Raw genomic sequence first — 21,694 nt, 5'->3', positions numbered from 1 at the left:
AGTTTGCATCTTGCCTGACAAGAGCAATTTTTATTTGTAACAGATGATTACTTTTGAATAGCATTACAAGAAAGATCTTTTTGTAGATAAATATGCTTAGGTATGGTATTAAATATAAATAATGATACAGACAAGCTCAAATTATGTATTATTATGTAATACACATGTGTTATTTAGATTGTATTATATATTAGATGTATTATATGCTAATATGTTTATTTACTTTTGATGTTCGTATCTTTTATCTTTGCCCCTTCCATCGCTAATCCCTTGAGATATCGTACCTATATAAAATTTATTATCCAGTAAAGCTTAATACAAAGCATAATTGCATTATAATTAGGATGCCTTATTTTCAAATAAAAATACTTACTTGTGACTTCCTCAAAGTGGTAAACTGTAAAACAAAATAAACCAGGTCAGAAAGACATTATTCAATAGAGCTGGGCTATCAATTTATCTCCCTTTACTTAAATATAGTTCTGTACTACCAAGGAAAGGGGAAGCAAAATGTACTCTCCTACTTCACAAGGGACTAGAATTTTCTGTTATTATTAAAGTTTAAGGGCATGTAACTGAATAAAAATTGTACGAGTTTCAAATGTGAGTCCCTTACCAAGTCTATGGAATAAACAGTGGGTAAAATAACGACAAAATTATTATGATTTTAATGCACTGATCATCTGGGAAATATTCTAGTCTGCATTAGAATATTAAGCTGCTCCATCTTTTAAGTTTTAATGCTGCTCCTTACTTTCAGTTAAAAAAAAAATACTTTCGGTTTTTTTCTAATATAGAAAAGGGATCAACATATTTAAGAAAGAAAAACAACTGGAAACTTGAATGCAAACTAGGACACAGGAACTATCAATCTATCCAACCATATATAGTAGATGGTTAAGCGAAAAGTCGGATATTTTCTTACTCTAGTCTTCAAAACGAGCCGATAATTCCCCCATCACATATATCAAAATCAAGGTTATTTATAACCATCGTGTTAGCACCAGGAACCAGGACCACTGAGGGATACCAATAAAATAGTTAGCATACCAGTAAAAATGAACCCTAACTTGTTTATTATCAGTTATAGAGAATAGATTCCAAAACGGAATTATAAAAAAACATATGTGGTGCAAACATGGAGTTGTAAATTTTTCCTAATGTATGTTCGTCAAATTGCTATTCAATTTTTTCCAGCAGACCATTTTTTTTTGTGGAGTTTCTTTTTTAGCTCATTAACAACTAGAGTACATGTCGTTCCTGTCGATGAACACCCAAATAATTCAGAGAAACAGTGATCGAGGCTATTTTAAGGGACTCTCAGTGTACTTGTTCATTCGGGTTTACAATCTTGAATTCAGTCTTCAATGGTTCAATAGAAAGGCAAATCTTCGATAAATTAGCCTGAAGAGCCTCAACTGCTCTTTACAGTGAACGTAAGTTTTCAGCGAGAAGAATTATGCCATCTGTATATGACAGGTGACTAATATCAATATGGTTATCAATAGTATAGGGTGGGATGTTTCTCATTGCTGTCCTAGGTGCATTATTAAAAAACAACGGAGTTAAGACTGGACCATGCTTAACCCCACGCTTCACGGGAATAGGGTTTCTCATTCCATTATGAAGACGGATCCGGGCTATTGAATTCTGGTACCAATTTCAAAGGCGCGTGCAAATAAAAACCATTGTTTCCGCTATTTAATAAAACAACTAATGATTGTGAATATAAAATGGAATCAAAAACCTTAGAAATATTAATTGCGCAAACGAACAGGCTTTTTTTAATCATCTTATGTCGTTTCATTATAGTTAAGGCACGGAATGTGCATTTTGTACAAATTTCTACTCCTAATCCTTGTCTCAAACCAAAATGATGGATCCCAAAATCACTTTTTTTTTTGCGTAGAAATGGATATTTTATTTTTACAAGTAAGTTGCTAAGAAAAGGACATAAGGTTACACGTCTATATGAATTGTATAGCATTGGGCCCTTATTCTTTTTAAGCATACATGTGACTAGTCCTTCACATAGTTTGTTAGGGACACGCACTGTTGGGACCAAAATCATCTGGAATAACAAAGCTAAGTGTTTGAACAGCCCATGTATGAGGTACTGTAATTGCTCTACTTGCAGACCATCCACCCCATGGGCTTTGCCTATTTTCAGAAGAGGGGTGTAGGTAGATGTCCTTAGCGAATTCTCCCAGAGGACTAGCCACCATTGATAGCTATTGAGAATCTGTGGTTCGGCTGTGAAATTTGATGGAAACGACAATGAAATCTTACGTACCCTGCGTCATTAAGGTTTTCAACCAAACCGGGTAGAACAATAGTGAACCCTCAAAGCTGCCAAATTGTTCAAATAATTTCAAATTTCTTTCGAGCTGATTTTTAATTACGCACCGTTTCATCGAAAAAACAAAATTCACTCTCTGATGATGTAAGTTTCATTAAAACTGAATGTTTCTATCTATGGCATAAAAAGGGACAAGTTCAATAGTTTTTCTAAGATTTTTGGGAAAGTAGGTGTCGGCTTTTGGTTTTCTGTCGTTTATTTGGATCTCTTATCCGAGATCAACAAGCAATGGCAGGACAACCCAACAAAAGGACAACCCAAGAGGGTGTGATAGTGATGTAATTTTAAGGGGATTAGGCTTTGACAATTGTTTCTGCAGTATTACGGGAAAATCTGTATCAATTGGTGGTGGATCACAAGCTGAAAACAAGCTGGCGGGTCACAAGGTGAAAAGTAAGTGTGCCGTTGTGGTGGTAATCAAATAGAAGTACTAAATGGAAGAAAAACCGTATAAGAAAATCAAAATGAAATCGCTAAAGGGGAAATCACTAGCAAGGGAACAAAAATCAGTAAAAGTAGTCGCTAAGACCTTACTGGTGCATCAATTTTCAAGCCAAAAAGTAAATAAGAAATACCAACCGATATCTTTGGCAAATTCTTCCCTTTAGCGTTGCTTCTTTACTCAGATGTGAAGAAAAAAATGTATTATTTCGGCTTAGTCATTATTAGTTTTTGCTCTTTCAAAGTGAAAAGTTTTGATCCAAACAAAAAATGAATTATTTAGTGAAATTTATCAATATAAAAAAGAAATATCAGGGATATGGAAACCAAAGAAAGGTTAGAGGATTTTTTTGGGAGCACAAAAACGCTAGCTAAATTTGAGAAAAGTTGTATCCACTATTCCTTACTTCTACGTCCTCTAAGATAAATAATAGCTTTGCTATCTTTAGATTAAACTTGCATGGTTTGCTTTCTGTTCCACTCACTAGGGTCTTATCACAAAAAATTGTTGCAGAATGTTCCCATTTCAGTCTTTTCTTAGGATTGAACTTGAGAGAAAGTTTTGTTTCCAAAAGTAACTTTAATCCATCTTTAATGCATTATAATAAAGTAAATTATGTTTTTATTTTCGTAGCTTAAGGCCATTCCAGACCTTAAAATCATTTTGTAAGCCTCAGTGACGGCTCCCCGTCTCGAAGACAAAGAGTCCATTAGCTAAACATTAAAAAAATCAGTTATTATTTCTGAATCCAATTTAATGAAATTTCTTCACTGGGTAGTTTTTTCAAAACTTGGCTTTAACTTTTCACATACTAAGAGGACGGGGAGGGAGTGGATTCAGAAGGGGGGCTGTAAGCATCCAGTCAAGGGTCTTCGACCATGAACGTTTCTATGGTACATAGTTTATAGTTCGAAGCTTTTGCGCTCCAGGAATGGAACAAATAGTGAGAATTAGCTTTGAAACGAGCTCTTAAACAGTTCTCTATGAAGTCCCAGTGCCTTGTTAATGCTGGAAACATGGAAAAAGACAAAAGAGGCATATTAAGTTTTCAATCTAATTTCAAAATTCTCTATAAAAAAGTGATTGACCTTTACTATAAAAACAAACAAATAACAGCTTTTATTCTCGAACCAAAATTAAATAAAGAATCTTTTCAGTAGGCAGTGTGTTTTTTTAACATTTTTTCCGGTCTTTACATTCTAAGATGGTTGGGTCCTACGGGGGCTGGCTTGAGGGGGGGGGAGCTTTACCCTATGACCAATAGTTTTCAGCCGTTTTATTCTTATGGTATCCTTGTTAAGCTTTTTTAGTCTTACCACTCAAAAGATGATCCAAAAAAGTCATCTTTGATGCCATTTGGCAATTTAAGATAGAGTACTCTACAATGTACCAATGCCACACTAGCACAAGAGAAAAAAAGGCAATTGACAATGCACAGAATAAAATATGGATTCCTCGAGTTTTTAAAAATACGGCTTAAAATCTCTGATTACATGTTTTTGACCTTGATGAATCCAGTTGCGCAGTTCTCATTTCGATCCAGCGCCATTTTCAAGGGGTAACAAGGTCTTTTTTAAAATTCCCGATAGTTTGTTTCCGCGGTAAACTTTCACTATTAAGGTAAACCGAATAATAGTTACTATTCCTGAACGAGCTTCAAATACCAAGGTCTTATCACTTGGCAATTTTTTCTAAGACGTGTCCCAAAACTTTCGATTGCTAAGGGCCGTAATATTCTCTTTTCTTGGTTGCAGCTATCGCTGCAACCAAGGTGGTTGACCACACAACTGTTGGCCTGTTGTACTTTTTATGGGTTCTGGGTCTGTGACATGACAATTATCTATACATGATGACGAATATCTGTCCGAAGAGGATTAGTTCACTAGTTCAAGTAACAAGGTTTTTTTCTGATTTTTGAGCATCTTCAGTTGTCCGAACATTACAAGTCCTAAACTGTAGCCATGTAACTAAGTGTCTCAATATTATCCTTTGAAAATTTTGCGCATCCTTTTAAATATCTCTAGCCACGCAACCAGGTTTTTCAATAATATCCTTCGAAAATTTTGCACACCCTTTTAAACACAAATATATAGTATTTCTTGATAATCTCACGAGGACGTGAAAGGCTTAACCTTCTGTAAGGTTAAATCAGTTTTTTCACTGTTCTTTTAAACCTCGTTTAGATCACTAGTACCTCTCCCCCGTCCCCATGAAAACGATGTACGCTCTTTTTAAAACTGCTTTGGTAGATGTACAGGGAAATTGACATCCCGAGGAAGGGGTAAATGGATATCTTCATCTATTTGCTTGCTGGAATCCCCAGGGAATATTTTTAAGCACATTAAAAATTCAAATGCAGGTTCCAATCTTCCAATGCATTAAAAGTTTAAAAAGTTAGGGACATAGAGAGTCTTTTTTGAATAGCAGACACCCCTCATATAATATTATGATTCCCTGGAGGTTTGGCTCTGTAAATCTTTGAAACGGTTTTGTCTTTAATTTATTCGGAGACCATTTACTTGTAGTAAGTTGTGTTACTTTTTCTTTTACTTGTTTTAAGAATGAAGACTTGAACTATCAGGGAGTTCTAAAGTGAGTATATGATCAATATTCTCGGGAGCAAAAAATAAAGATGAGGGAAATTGCTGCCAACTAGAATATTGGGGCAAAAGTAAATAAGAAAAAAGAAACCAGGTACACGTAGCACAAAAACTTTACAAGCCTATTCTGGTTAGTCTATGTAGTGACTTTCTTGTTGGTCAGTGCCTTGCGCGTTGATCAAAATCCACACTATAGTCAAACTTATGAATAAAAAAGGATTACCCCCGACAGCGGACTTAATAATGTTTCTTATGCGTGATTTAGTGAAATGGATTATATTCGATTTTAACATGTAATTTTATAAACTCCGTATTTTATTTGATCATAAATATCATTAATATTTTTTCTATATATATATATATATATATATATATATATTAATTAAAGGGAAGCAAAAGTTTACCTGTAGGCTTCAGAGCCCCCGTGCAAATTTATATCTACCTTAAAGTCATCCTAAAATATCTTACCCTCAGAGTTAATTTTTGAAAGCTAGATAGATGAGAGTCATTTTGTTGTTTGAACGTTTCAGCATGTGATAGACCACCAGAAAAAGATTTTGAAAAGGCTCTGCCTAAACTCCCCCCTCCTGAAAGCTTTTCGTTTCTTCGTCTTTCTGCTTTAAGCTCTTTCGTTCGTTGCTGATATCGAACCCTGTAAAATAATAAAATATTCTTATATAACATAATTTGTACAGTTATGTATATACACATCGATAAAGAAATAGATCAACGGGCACGTAATATGTTTATATATATATACACACACACACACACACACACACATATATATATATATATATATATATATATATATATATATATATATATATATATATATATATATATATATATATATATATATATATATATATATATATATATATATATATATATATATATATATATATATATATATATGTGTGTGTGTGTGTGTGTGTGTGTATATGTTTTATGTATATATATATATATATATATATATATATATATATATATATATATATATATATATATATATATATATATATATATATATATATATATATATACATATATATATATATATACATACATATATACATATATATATATATATATATATATATATATATATATATATATATATATATATATATATATATATATATATATATATATATATATATATATATATATATATATATATATATATATATATATATATATATATATATATATATATATATATATATATATATATATATATATATATATATATATATATATATATATATATATAAAACTTTGTCTTTAAAAAAAATGAGGGTTTTGCAACTTCTGAATTTTCAGCAAAATTAAATCCCTCTACAAAGAGCAAAACCCGTTGGAGTCAAGAGATACATACTATCAAGTAAAAAGCGTATTTAATTTCGTCCAAAGTAATTGTGTGAGGCCAACACAGCTACACACGCTCCTCCTCCAACCTAATCTATTCAAGGCCTCCCTCTTTACATCCTCCCAGGAGGTTCCCATTTCCTTTAAATCTTTATTTATGACATCTTCTCAACCCAAACGAAGGCGACCTGCTTTCCGTGTAGCCCCAGACGGTTGGCCAAAAAGGACAATTTTCGGTCCTCCAATATAGGGCGTTATTCTAAAAATTTTAAACACGAAAATGAAGATTATTTACCTGAAAATAGTAAAAGAAAATAATTTCTTGAGCAATCAAATTTCTGAGAAATAGAATAATTTCCGGAGCCAGTCATTGTCTTAACGTACAAGAGGAATAAATGTTTCCATCAACATGTTATACTCTTGTTTCCAATTATAAACAATAATTATAAATTATACAATTATATATAAAATAAACAATTATAATTATACTATAGTGGTGAATTATTAAAAAAAATATAATTATAATTTATAGGGATAGTAGTTATTATCCTTCCGTGTCAAAGTTATTTGGTTTTTATAGCTGAAACCTTGAAAGAGTTAAAACCAGAATTTTGATTTTTCCATCTTCCAGCAAACCGAAAATATAAAGCTAATGAGAAACCAGTTTTGTGATCAGGTATTTCGTTAAGCAGCTAATTTTATTCTTTTTTAAACTGAACAAAAGCAAAACAAATCTTAATAAATAAAATACTAACAATTTCTGTCACGTCGAAACATTAAAGAAAGGCTGTTAGTACACACAGGGTAGTTTTCATCTAAAGAGAGTTTAAATCTATCTTTCTAAATTTTCGCCCTTACACGTATAAATAATTAAAATATAGATACATGGAAAGGAACTGACCTCGCTACTTGAATGAGTGCCTCAAACTCTTTTTGTAGGTGTCTTCTTACCATACTTTTTGACGGTAGAATTCCCAAAATTGTAGCAAATGTATCGGCAGTAAAAGAACTTTCAAGTACGATTAGAGCACCATGTAAGCCACTTTCTGAACATAAAAAGCTAATTAGATATTTTCAAATCCTTCATCCTTCAAGAAAACAAAGTACAAAGACAGATGATAATACAGAAAGAAGAAAAATGAAATCAACTGTCTCTTCATGTCTGCCACTCTCTCTCTCTCTCTCTCTCTCTCTCTCTCTCTCTCTCTCTCTATATATATATATATATATATATATATATATATATATATATATATATATATATATATATATATATATATATATATATATATATATATATATATATATATATATATATATATATATATATATATATATATATGTATATATATATATATATATATATCCCTCCTCTCTCTTCTCTGGTAAATATTTACTTTCGTTCTAAATGCTATAAAGTGCGTATTATTGCATATAGCAAGATTCTGACGATCACATATTGTTTCCTTGTCATTATTAGAGAAGCGCATCCATTTCTGGTTGATCCTTCTCCTCCATACGTCAAACTATAAATGCCTGAAGTTGACTGGCTTACCGGTAACATTACCTATAAAGTGAAGCTTATTAGTCCGTGAGCCCCATGCGCAGCGGTTAGGTTTGCATTCTATATTTATTCAACGAAGAGTGATAAGACTAAAAAAAAACCTCGCCCCGCTGCCCGCGGGGCTCATAGACTAGTACGCTTCGCTCTATAGGTACTGTTACCTGTAAGCAAGCCCACTTTACGCATTTTTAGTTTGCCCCATGGAGGAAAAGGGTCACTCAGAAATGGATGCGCTTCCAGAATTAGAATTTCTAAGTGGTCTAAGCTGGAAACTATGCTGTTTTGCAGCATAGTTTCCAGTTTAGAGCAGTTGGAATGAAAGCACATATTTAACCCCCCTCTCTCTCCATTTCTTTCTCTCCATCTTTCTATCTCTCCATCTCTCTCTCTCTCTATCTCTCTCTGTTTTTTTCTTGAGATAATTCTGAGTAACTTTTCAGGTCCTTCCTCTGAGTAACTCAGGTATGTCTCCAGGTGGCTAATAGCAGAGAATCCTTTAGATATGGAGAATACCCTCGAATATCAGATGAGAGGGTGTAAACAAGGGGGCAGACCGGGTGTTCGGGGGTTTTGAATAACCCTTGCACCCAGTCTGGGAAACAAATACATACAGATTAGATGAGCCCCTATTACAGCGATCTTGCAGGGCTCCGACTTGAAGATATGCCCCAAAAACACTGAATAGATCTCCAGTAATGAGGTAAATATTTCGTAATCTTATTACGCGAATTATGATTATTCCCGAGGAGAATACAACTGCGTAGAGTGGAAGACACACGTGAGGGGGTAAACGGTCCCGGCTACAAGTAGAGAACATTGGCTTTTCGTTGCTTCAGAAGTCAGCCAAGAAAACTTTCCTCCCTTTGAGTTACGAATGGGCAATCAATAACGTCACGAACTAGGGCTACCACGTTTGAAGATGCTGACGAATAAGCTACAAGTTAGTGCATTTAGGGGTAGCCGATGTGCTGAGAGTCAGTAGTGTTTGAAACCCTTCAAGACAACGTTTGACAAGGTCTGTCACAAGCGGACATCAGACCAATCTATTTGCAAAACCTACATCCACAATTGGATCATTAAACCTTCAGACACTTGCAAAACCAGGAGAGAAAGACATGTTTTTACGTGAAGCAAACAGATACATGTGGAATACGATAGATCTTTCAGATACTTATCTACCAGCAAAGAAAAGATAGTGAGAAGTAAATCACACGATTTCTGGGAGACAAGCTGGAACCAACGAAAAGGAGTCAGAAAACTAGCTCAGCAACATTTCTGGGTACAGATCCACGCTCCAAATTTTGCAAGGTCGGGTAAATACTGAAGATTTCCACTATCAGCCTCAGAGCTCTGTCGACATCATTCCAAATAAAGATATCGTTGTAGTCCTTGGAGACTACAATACCGTCTTGGGAGCTAACAATAGTGGAATCAAAGATATCATGAGTAAATTTGGAATCGGACAGATCAACAGCAGAGGAGAGTGACTAATTTAAGTTTGCCAAGGTAGCGAGCTTTTTGTAACAAACACAATTTTCAAGCACCAGCTAAAGCAAAAAGCCACTTAGTGGTCCTCAAATGGAAGTCGAAATGATGGATTACATACCGGCATCTAACCGGTGGAAATAGAATCGGAAAGCGTAAGTTGACCGGTGGAAGTAGAAAAGGAACCATTTTGTCCAAAATTAAATGTCGTTGTCAAATCCAAGCAAGAAAACCTAAGATTTCAAGAGGAAGCCCTGAAAGATTAGAAGACGGAGCAACACTATTGAGAATAGCTAGGTGAACGACTATCAAAGTTCATGCAAGAAATAACTATCCTATTTAGCCCAACTCACATTGATCTGCTTCCGCTGCGAAATTTTATGTTATTAACAAGAGACAGCTGAGCTAGTCCTTGGTCATAGATTGGCAAGAAACAAGCCAAGGATTGACTAGAGACAAGCCCAGAAGACTAAAGACGTGTGTGACGAGAAACAAATTCTCAAAAACAAGCAAGATAGACGCCAAGAATAGAGTCAAACGGCTCAAAAGCTAAATCGCAAAGTAAACTCGCTATGCAAATAAAAAAAATGATAACCAAAAAGGATGTCTCCTCTCACTCAATCCAATAATATCTCCACTCACCCACTCTCTTTTGTCTATTCCTGAATGTTGTGCTGGCTACACAGACTACACAGACTACACAGGGGTAGTCTTAAGGGGATAAGTATTCGACCTGCTTGTATATGTAAGGACATCAATCTTCTGAATAGAAAAACAGAGGAGTATCAAGGAAATGCAAATATTATCATTACAAGTGACACAGCTAGTTTCTTTGGTTCGAAGATAAACCCCAGCAAGGCCAAAGTGATGAACAAGATCGATTAGCATCACCCACAGACACATATCTCCCTCCCCACCAAAGTCACTGTTCAGACCAAGGATATCGAATGGATCACCGATAATTTTGCGTACCTAGGGAGTGTGCTGACATCCAAAAATGACTTCTCAAAAGATATAAAATGACGCCTGGATTTAGCCTGTGAATTTTTTCAATCACTCTACTCTGTTTGGTAAAATAAATACCGGTCCATTAAGCTGAACGTATGTCTTTGCCGTGGTTTAATGATTCTCTTTGCAAGGTATAGAGTAGATACACGAACTCTAAAAGCTGATGAAAAACGCCGACTGGCAGCATTCAAAATCAAATCACTCTGAAATGCTTGCTGAAATCACTTACCTGCATAATGTATCAAACCAACCAACAGCTATCGTTCTCTCTAAACTACTCTCAAACCACCAAGCAGACAATCCAACTCAAAGAGCTTTGATGACTAGGACCCGTCCAGCGTTAGTCCCAGTCCAACTTACCAAAACAGCCATTGGAAGGAAAATTCGCGCCTATCACCCTAAGGGCAAACTCCCAAGTGCTGTCGAGAAAACTTAAAAAAAAAAATACTGTCATGATACCATCAGAAGAGAGGCCCCGAGTCGGCCAAGTCTTCCGGATGGTAGTTAAGTAAGTGAAATAATAAGATAATAGACTTTTTCCGAGCTCTGCAATACGTTTGTGATTTTATAATTAAAAAGAGAATATTAGTTTTAGTGAAATTACAATGTTCCACAAAGTATTTTTTTTGTTAAGTGCATATATGAGTTACTTTTTATTTTCTGCTATTTTGAAACTAATATACAAATCTTATCTTTCTTTTTCACCTCCTCTGCCAAGAAACCTAATTCAAAAGAAAAGGTCAATCTTGAGATTGAATGCAAGTGTTTAGAAAGAGTTTAACAATAAAAATTTGTAAAAAAGTACAAATTTTTATGAGCAAATTTAGATAGCTAAAAGTACACATAAATTTCACATTACCTCTAAGAGAGTCTGCATATTCTCCAAGATCAATGGATCGCATCCATTCAATCAGCCTTCTATTCGTCCAGACAATTGGATCACAGTCAGCAGAACTGGAGACATCACGGCGCTCTTTCAATGCCTAAAGTAAGGAAGAAAAAGTAAAGTTAAATGGTAAGATGGGAAAAAAGCAGACGATAATATTACCAATAATAACTCACTGGAGTACCAAATCAGTAGAGGCCAATACTCATACGCATGTTTCTTATCTATTCTGCTCAATTTATAGCTCCAACATTTAGTTCCTGATATTTAATTGTACTATTTAATATTACAATAATTTACGACGGAAACATGAATAAGCGGTTAAAAGACGCTCTTTAAAGGTTCTGTGGCCAAGGATGCAACAAGAGGAAAAACAAGAAATTTTAACACTTGAAAAAAAAAACAACAACAAAACACTGATTGGTGTATCATAGACGTTTCTATTTTTCAGTTTAGTGAATCTCCAATCTTCTTCACCTCGAATAGATTATTTCAGTAAGATCAACGATTTAAGGGCTGCTAGTGAAAACTTATTGAAAAACTTGTTAAAATAGTGTCAAAAGAACCGCCAATTTCGAAATGATATATAATTGTTTCCACAACAGCCACTTTCAAATAAAATGAGAAATGCTCGCCATCTATCCACTTCCCCTCTAATATTTTTCAAGTAGCATTTGCACGATTTTGATTGTTCCGTATACCATCTAATATTAAAGCGTGCTCCACAAACTGTCTACCATAAAAACATCAGATAGCGTACTCGAGTTCAGATATTGTGATCTTGCAGAATGCTAGATTAATTTGCTGTCTGTAGCACTGGCTAGAAAGCATCGTTGTAAGCGTCGGAGTAAGAAGTACTTACTCCCTTAAATTACCAGGAAAGGGCAGTCCATGTAACTTGTAAGTTGGTAGCGGTTCTTCGAGCCACTCAAGACGTAGTGATCTTGCGGGACGCTAGATTAATTGCTGTCTTTAGTACAAGCGGGGTAGCACAATTTCTTGGACAAAAAGCCGTAATCAACTTTAAGCACCCTAAAATGGTCAGGAAAGGGCCGTCCGAGTAGCTTGCAAGCCGGTAGTGGGTCTTCGAGCTAAGTGCTACTATTCAGCATAAACCATATCAGGTAGATGGAAAAAGGTCCAACGTGCGGTGTTGGCTTACAACATCTATACGGACAACGACCAGCTGTTCTTGCATACTATATTTGTGTTGGAGTAGTGCCACTATTTGACCGCTATGGTCCTTGTGTCAGCTTTGAAGTATATTGCTCTGTTACCAACACTCCAGAGTCCCCTGTGACCAATTTGAGATCAAACCTGCCGCACAACACTTGAATATTCTTGCACAATATGCAGCCAGGAAGCCAAAAATTAGAAAATAAGGGGAAATGGACTTAGATGAACAAACCCCAAGAGCGTGTTTTGGTATCATTTGAAATGTCTCAACCTAAAGGAAATGAAAATGAAATTTGTTCACAAAAAGGTTTTAAATGCCCTTCAAATGTCCTGGCATCAAATCTATTGATACTGCTTTAGTGCCAAAAAAAGCAGAAAACATAATGGCATCTAGTCACCTGGTTATCACAAAATCGGGTCAGTCTGCAAAGTAAATCCTTACCTAAGGACCAAACACCGAAGTCAATTCGGTCTTAGGTGAGACAGCAACAGGCTATACTAGTGAAACTCACTGAATCAAACAAAAACAACACACCAGAATTGTCCGTTAAAATTTCTATTGCATTTTCTTTAGTATTTCCCAAATATTTTAATTTTTAAAGATATTCAGCTTTGATCCTCTATTTGTTGCGATTGGGCAATAGATTGATTTTTTTCAAAAGACACCTTAATGATTTGTTTCCTTTTTGCCTTTTCAATGTTATATTACATCAATTTTTATTTTCTATTTCTGTCTGTAGAGACGTTGAGCATTTCTTTGTATTTTTTTTCCTTCTTCGTTTATTTACCCCGCTTCTTTTTTATATGAACGTAAGCGGGCAAAATAAGAAAAATAAGGCAAAATAAGGCAAATAAGAGCTTCGTCTTCTGTGTCTTCACCATCATTTATACCTTCATATCATTATATATCTCTGTACCTTTTTCATCTGTAAAACATGACCTTTGCGATCAATATGGAGTGGTACAGGGGCTTCAAATCATGAAAAAGTTGTGGGGGAGGTAATATGTAATATCTAGAATGGAATATATTTTCTGGATTTTACAGATAAAATACCAAAAATACAGTGTTTTAATAAAATAGCCCCAAAAATCTTAGGAGCATAGAAAATTTAAGGGGGACTGGTTTCCTACTAATCACCACTCCAATTGCCACCATTGGAGTGGTAATTTAACCTCTAGCATCTCTTCATTTGGAAAAAAATTGCCTAAAAAGGCTGTATATACGTAGCTTTTTTCAGCGCCGATTTATCGGCGCAAATATTTTCTAGTTTTCAACGCCGATTGACAAAAACGGCACTGAATTTCATCATGATCATCAAAAAAAGAAATCCTTAATAGCTTCCTTCTCCTCAGTAAGAAAATTAAAAGAACTAAATAACAATAATAATAAACGAACTCTATAAGTAAATAATGAAATAATTTTAAATTGAATTGAAATATTTTAAAAATATTTTAAATATTTTGAAATTAAAAATTTTTAAAGAATAGAAATTTTACGACTAAAAGAGCTTAATAATAGTCATAATGATAAAGAGCTTAATAATAATAATAAATGAACTAAATAGTAAGTTGAGATCAATCATACAATTAATGACAACCTGCACTTGACTATTGGTATCCATGATGTTTGGTTTTGAAAATCTCACGCAAAAGACATTGCTTTTATATCGCTATCGTTCGCTCGCCGAGCTGCTGAAATTGGCGCCCCATAATTGGTATATGTGCTAACCCCTTGAGCATACGTTATGGATGTTAGTGGGAGAAAAAAGCTCCCCTAGAAATTTAATGTATTGAATGCTGTTCTATAACTGGATTACCCTGGCCTACAAATATCGGAACGATGTTGCACCAAATTATTTCGTTGTTGTATTTTCTGCTAATTCTGATTAACTAGATTAACATCCTACTAGGAATGCGGATAAGTTAGCATATGAGAAAACAATTTCTTTGGCGTCAGCAATAATTCTCATTACGTAAGTTTAACCCTCTAGAAGAGCATCCCGGACATTATTAGGAGCTCTGAATCAGAGCCGGTTCTTCGTGAAGATTACATAATTTAACTGAAAGTAAGGAGCGACATTAAAACTTAAAACGAACAAAAATTACTCCGTATATGAAAAGGGTTGTCCCCTCCGCAATCCCTCGCTCTTTACGCTAAAGTTTTTAATTGTTTTAAAAATCAGAATTGTGGCAAAGAGTCAAACTTTAGCGTAAAGAGCGAGGGATTGCGGAGGGGACATCCCGTTTCATATACGGAGTCATTTCTGTTCGTTTTAAGTTTTAATGTGGCTCCTTACTTTCAGTTAAAAAAACTAGTTTTTTTTATGTAATTTCTGAACGTTTTTGAATTAATGAATGTTTGATTTCGGCTCTCCACACATAAATTATTAAAATGAAATTTGCATATTAATTCCTTTTTTGGCTAAATGGCTTTCTCTTAGTTTTGATCAGACGATTTTGAGAAATAAGGGGTGGGGAAATCCTAGTTGCCCTGCAATTTTCGATTACATAAAAAGGCAACTATAAATTTTAATTTTTAACGAATGTTTTTATTAGTAAAAAATATACGTAACTTAAGAATTAGCTTATGTAACAAACTTTTATATTCTTAAATTTTTATTATGTATATGAGGGGCTTTGTACCCTCGTTAACACCTAGCTCTTTACACTAAATCGTAAGTTTTGTCCCAATTCTTTAAGAATGACCCCTGAATCCGAAAGGCCGTAGAATAAATAGTTGAATTTACTAAAAATACTAAAGCAGAAAGAGCGAGGTATTTATCTCCTCCTAAATACCTCGCTCTTTATGCTAACTTATTTTTAGAACCCCTCATATGCGCAATAATCTCTGTTCGTTTTAAGTTTCAATGCTACTCCTTACTTTCAATTGAAAAAACTTTTCCATGTTTATTTTTTCATTGTTTTTTATAGTAATTTTAGAAAACCCTGCGCCCTTTTCATTGAATTTCTGTTCCCCCATGACATATTTCTCCAAGGAAAGATCCTCCCACATAGCTCCCTCCCCTCAACCCCACCCCCAAAACCAAAAAAAAATCCCCTGAAAACACTGTACACTTCCCAATAGCCATTTTTATATGTAAACACTGGCCGAAGTTTGTAACTTGCAGCCCCTCCCCCAGGGACTTCGGGGGAGTAAGTCATTCCCAAGAACATAGTTATTATGGTTTTTGACTACGCGGAACAAAAGGCTATCTAAAAATTTTGATCCGTTGACTTTGGAGAAAGAATGAGCGTGGGAGGGGCCCTAGGTGCCCTCCAATTTTTTCTTCACTTAAAAAGGGAACTAGAACTTTTCATTTCCGTTAGAATGAGCCCTCTTGCGACATTCTGTGACCACTTGGTTGATACGATGACCCCTGGGGAAAAAACAACAAATAAACACGCACCCGTGATTTGTCTTCTGCAATAGGGTTCTCTGACACGTTGAATCTGATGGTGTGATTTTCGTTAAGATCTTATGACTTTTAGGGGTTGTTTTCCCCTATTTTTTAAAATAAGGCAAATTTTCTCAGGCTCGCAACTTTTGATGGGTAAGACTAAACTCGATTAAACTTATATATTTAAAATCAGCATTAAAATGCGATTCTTTTGATGTAGCTATTGATATCAAAACCACATTTTTTAGAGTTTTGGTTGCTATTGAGCCGGGTCGCTCCTTACTACAGTTCGTTACCACGAACTGTTTGATCACGGTTTGGTTGTTTTTTGTTTTTTTCCTTGTTCTTTGTTGTCTTTATTTTTGTTTGATTGATGATATGATTTAATTAATTAAACAAAGCACTGCGTACTGGTTAGTTGACCTCCTAGCAGTGGCTATTTTTATTGAATTATTTTTTTTTTCATTGAATATTGAGAAAAATAAAGGAATCCATGTATCTGTTATTGCAGAGCTACTTTTATTGTTAATGACATTATTACATTTACTTGGTTCTATTCGGTCGCTACGAAGATCCATCAGGTTAAATGTGGAGCACACACTTTACCTGATCATAGGTTATCCTAATAATAGAATGTTTTTATGTAGTTCCTTTTTATTTGATCTATTCATATTCATTACTGTGGAGGCGAGCTTCCTTCATATTTGGGACAACCCTCAATATGCTACTATAGAGGGACAGAAATTAAACAGAAAATTAACAAATAAGGTTAAAGAATAATGTTGATACGAGCCAAACATGTCATACATAGGCCTATATATAAGAGGTGTGGGGACTGACGCCCTTCAAACGTATAAATTCTTATCCTAAAGTTCATAATTTGTTAAATATCCTACGTTGAAACTTAGCGGAAATTCTCTGATCACTTTCCCCCCCCTTGTACATAAGATAAAGAGTAACATGCATCAATAGAAAACATAACTCTAAAAAAAATATAAGAATATATATATTCTTATACATATATTGTAAAATCAAATTTATTTAATTGTAAAAATTAAATTTATGAAATGAATTGATTTTTACACTGATTCCAAATATGCAAAATTCGTTTATTTTAATGCATCTGCAGAAATATTATAACCGTAAAAAGTGAATAACTTCCAACAAAAAGGAGAAATCCCCAAAATTGGGCTAGATGTTGATGATATTATACAATGAAATTCAACCAGTCTAAGAAAAATAAACTGTAGGTATCAAGTTCTAATATACAAAAACACAAATTTCGCGGTATTCCCCGAGTAGGATAGTTACAAATACTTGTTCATTTATTGTAGGGTTTTCTTTTCCAGGGATCAACGTACTGGGTTAGCAGTGGAAGCACATCCGGAGAGGCTTCATTTTAACGGAATCTTGAGATTATACCGAACTTTTTAAGTGACTGAAGAGATCACATTACAGCACAGTGCACATTCATGCTCTCTTGTGCCACAAAACAGAAATTTTGGCCCTAAAAGCACCAAAATGATATCAAATGACACTTCTAAGACAGTATAAGACATTCACAATTCTAAGACCATCAGCTTAGAACTAAAGAAAGTATAATTTTTACATAGTCTAATTTCAGAGAACGTACTACCGGGTAGTGGCGCATTTGTTCCCAGTTGTCCCTAAAATATATGCACTCCACAAAAACTGAATGGTCATTAGAGTTTTTTTATTCAGTAATGTTAATGGCAATTCACTATTGCGTATATGCACTCAGTGTATTAGGGTTGAATCCCCGGAGCTTTTATACAAGGGGGGGGGGTATCCAAAGTGTCAAATACTTGACACTTTGCAATTTTAGAGCAACAGAGCAACAATTTTATAATCTAATATGATATTAATATCATATATGATACTAAAATTGAACAGAAGTCCATTTGAAAGTCAGCATTTATTAGAAATAAAAGTAAATAACTAAATTAAGACTTAAAATATATAGCAATTTTCCTAAGAAGGGACATAAGAAGGGACTAGAGGAGACTAAGAAGGGACCATATCCTCAACTCCTGCTCTTTAACCAAAAGTGACTTTTTCCCAGGTCTTCCACAATAAACGTTTCTACATACGAGATATGTGGTAAACGGCATTTACCAGTTTCACTAATTATTTGTCGCAGATATTGAACTCTTAAGTTCTTTTAGTAAAGCACTAGTCCAAATCTAGAACAAAGAGAGGAGGGTTGAGAGGGTAGTATGTGACCTCTATTACCGGATAATTTTTGTTCGTTTTTTGCATTAATAGATCTTTTCTTAAAACTTTTGGTTAAAATTACTAGATTAGACAATGGGAGCGTTAAGTATAGGCTATCGCACAACAACTTATTTACTGTTAGTAGACTTTACTGAGTTAAAATTATGAAAAGTCGGAAAACTTAATTTAAAAGATATCAGGTAGTTTTATCTCTTCAATTATTTATGATATTAAAGATTTTTAACTGCATCTCAATTGGAGCTTTTTTACGAGCCTATTTGTCTTTGAAAAAAAGAAAAAAGATTTCAAACCTTTTTATCAAATTTTAAAAGTTTGAGGAAGGTAACTCCATGAATAACAGAAGTTTGATGGAACTTTTTGGCGACACTCAAATACTTCTCAAGCTCCTTTTTGGTTAGAGCTTCCAATAGACGTCCATCAATTAGGCTTGCTTTGAACGTTTCAGAATACTGAAATGAAAATTTGAGATTAAGGCTGTAGTGAGAGAGAGAATTAATTTATGAAAAAAGGAAAAAAAGGCTTGTAGGCTTTAATCCCCCAAATTTACCTCCCCCCAGAATATTCACCCACGGCAAATACCCCCCCCCCCGATAACCCCCACCCCCGCAGAAAATGCTCCCTGGAAAAAATGCGGAAATTACCGCGGAAAATTTCTCCCATGGAAATACCCCTACCCCCGGAAAACACCTCCGTGTAAAATAACCCTGACGGAAAATATTCTCCGGTAAAATCCCCCTGGTAAAATATCCTCCCTAGAAAACACCCTCACCCATGAAAAAAAAATAAGGCTTTCCATATTTAAGAATTTTATTTGTGTTTTGTTCTTTTATTTTCCATAGGGAGAAAGAATTGGTACTTGTGTATTATACGCCTGAGTTTATGCTGCGTAAAACTCGAAATAAACCGGCTTCTTCGTTAGTTTCTTTCAGCCTAGCGCGAGATAAGACAAAGACACAACATTCAATTTGGCTATATATTTGAACATAAGGGGGGGGGGGGTAAATTATCTGGACAGTTTGAAGTCAGAAAACAATTGTTGCTTAATAGTATACAGAACAATTGTACCTAACGCTTTTTAAATGCAGACTCGCTATATTTTATCCCCTCTTCTCTAAGGTGCAAATATATAGCCCGAAATTGCTTCCAAAGTAACAAAGAAACTGGTTTGACCTCAAGTATTACCTATCGTATATTTGAGTGAGTGGCGTGTAATGCCCAAGTACCGGAATTTTTCATGGAGAGAGAGCCGGATTTCTGAGTATTATTTAAAAACGATCAGAAATTAATTTTTTTAAACAAGTTTTTTCAACTGAAAGTAAGGTGCAACATCAAAGCTTAAAATGAACAGAAATTATTACGTATATGAAAGGAGTTTCCCCTTCCCCAAGATTGCTCTTTTTGACTTTTTGTCCTAGTTCTTTAAGAACGATTCCTTAAACACAATGGCAGTTCAATTAGAACAATAAACTCTGTTGTAAAATTTTATAGGAACTTTAGCGTAAAGAGCTAGGTCTTGAGGAGGAGGCAACCCCTTTCATATACGTAATAATTTTTATTCGGTGCTTGTGTTGAATGCGCAACTCACTCAAGTTTATGTTGTGTAAAACTCGAGAATAAACCGGTTTCTTCGTTAGTTTCTTCGTTAGCTTATAAACAAATTAGGGCTATATATTTGCACATTAAGAGGGGGAGGGGCAAAGTACAGCGGGTCTGCATGCAAAATGTGTTAGGTACAATTATTCTGCATATTATGAAGTAAGAACTGTTTTCTGACTTCAAACTGTCCAAATACTTTACCCCCCCTCCTTATGTGCAAATATTTTGCCCAAATTATATATTTCCCATCTATTCTGTCACTTGTCTTTGTCTTGTTTCGTGCTAGGCTGAAAGAAACTAGCGAATAAACCGGTTTGTTCCTACGGATGACAGAAAAAGTTAACGAAAATAAACACAAACAGAATGCAAATGCATAAATTATATTAAAAAATCTTTATTAAGAAAATCCTTTTATTAAGCCTTCATTGAGAAACAGTGCATTTATTAAATAACATTAAGATTTTTTTTAAATAAGGAATAAAAAACCTTTATTAAGAAAAGTTTTAATTACACAACAAAAAATACTATATTTGAGTTTCTTTTTATTTCATATACAGTGACAAAATGTGGAAACAAGAATGGTTTTTGTCTAACCTTTAAGTCATAGCGAAGTCAATTGAATCAAAAGCTTGATTCACAATAGTAAGGGTAAAAGAAGAGATGCAACATAGTTTGGGTCGGTCCAAAACTTCTGTGTTTTGAAACATGATTAGATATATAAAAAAATGCGACCAATACAGTGTGCTCATTTTCAAATATAGTACTCGCTCTAAAAATACAAAGTCATATCTTCGGAGCTAAGGTAGCCGAGAGATGACAGGGGCAAAATAAGTAGTGATGCCTCAATCTAATTAACAACATATATAGCCGCTACTCTTTTCTTCGTTAACGGTTTAAGATCACGAAGAAGATTAACGGCGATTTCCTCAATACGCAGGTGTATATCACTTTTCTACAAGATGTAGGTGTTTGCTGCGTAATAGGGAGTGTTTTCTAAAAGATGCAGGTATTTGTTAGATAATGGGGGGGGCTTGTTTGTTTATTTATGCAAGTGCTTTCTTAAAGATTTCTTTAGTTGGTACCTTAAATATTTAAATACCCATGAGGGTGAGAAAAAACCTTCAGGGCCTGATATTGAGGAGCCTTCAAGATGCCAGGTCCTAGCGAGAAATTCCAACAAGGCCCTAGCCGTCAATCCCAACGAGGCCCTAGCAATCAATTCCCGCGGGGGCCGTAGCGAGCAATTCAAATATCTCTAGGTAAATACCAACAAACGTAACTAGTGCCACCGATAGTTAAATAGCAGATACACTCACTTAAAACAGTAGTATTTAAGATGAAATGTATGGCGAGGTTGTTAAAAGTTGTGTATGACCCCAAAAAAGAATATGTGACATCTCAAGAGAAAACATGCTGAAGTATTTTATGAGATGGGTTGAAAGCATTCATTTTCTATGATGATATTCTACATGCTATTATTTCAATAAAAATCTTTTATTGCATTACTTTGTTAGGTTTCCGTTATTTTTTAAGTGCGCTAGCAACTCAAACGT

The 21,694-nt window shown here is 34.6% G+C and overlaps 1 protein-coding gene across 7 annotated transcripts in view; it reads right to left on the bottom strand.

Annotated features, from left to right (window-relative positions):
- The window catches only part of LOC136032777 (kazrin-like), a 161,104-nt gene that overhangs the window by 1,324 nt on the left and 138,086 nt on the right, over nucleotides 1–21,694 (bottom strand). For 5 of the 7 annotated variants that reach the window (XM_065713132.1, XM_065713130.1, XM_065713136.1 and 2 more), the window contains 5 exons: nucleotides 18,836–18,994; nucleotides 11,689–11,812; nucleotides 7,674–7,818; nucleotides 5,870–6,053; nucleotides 374–397 (listed from right to left, as the gene is read on the bottom strand). In XM_065713132.1, the coding sequence (XP_065569204.1) occupies nucleotides 374–397; nucleotides 5,870–6,053; nucleotides 7,674–7,818; nucleotides 11,689–11,812; nucleotides 18,836–18,994 (636 nt within the window). The remainder of the gene's footprint in view (nucleotides 1–373; nucleotides 398–5,869; nucleotides 6,054–7,673; nucleotides 7,819–11,688; nucleotides 11,813–18,835; nucleotides 18,995–21,694) is intronic. The other 2 variants (XM_065713133.1, XM_065713135.1) reach the window with 1 other exon arrangement.

Source organism: Artemia franciscana, chromosome 11 (assembly GCF_032884065.1).
Source record: "Artemia franciscana chromosome 11, ASM3288406v1, whole genome shotgun sequence".
In the NCBI taxonomy this organism is placed as follows: Eukaryota; Metazoa; Arthropoda; class Branchiopoda; order Anostraca; family Artemiidae; genus Artemia; species Artemia franciscana.
The sequence above is the reverse complement of the archived record's forward strand: the minus strand, read 5'-3'. Positions and strand labels throughout refer to the sequence as shown.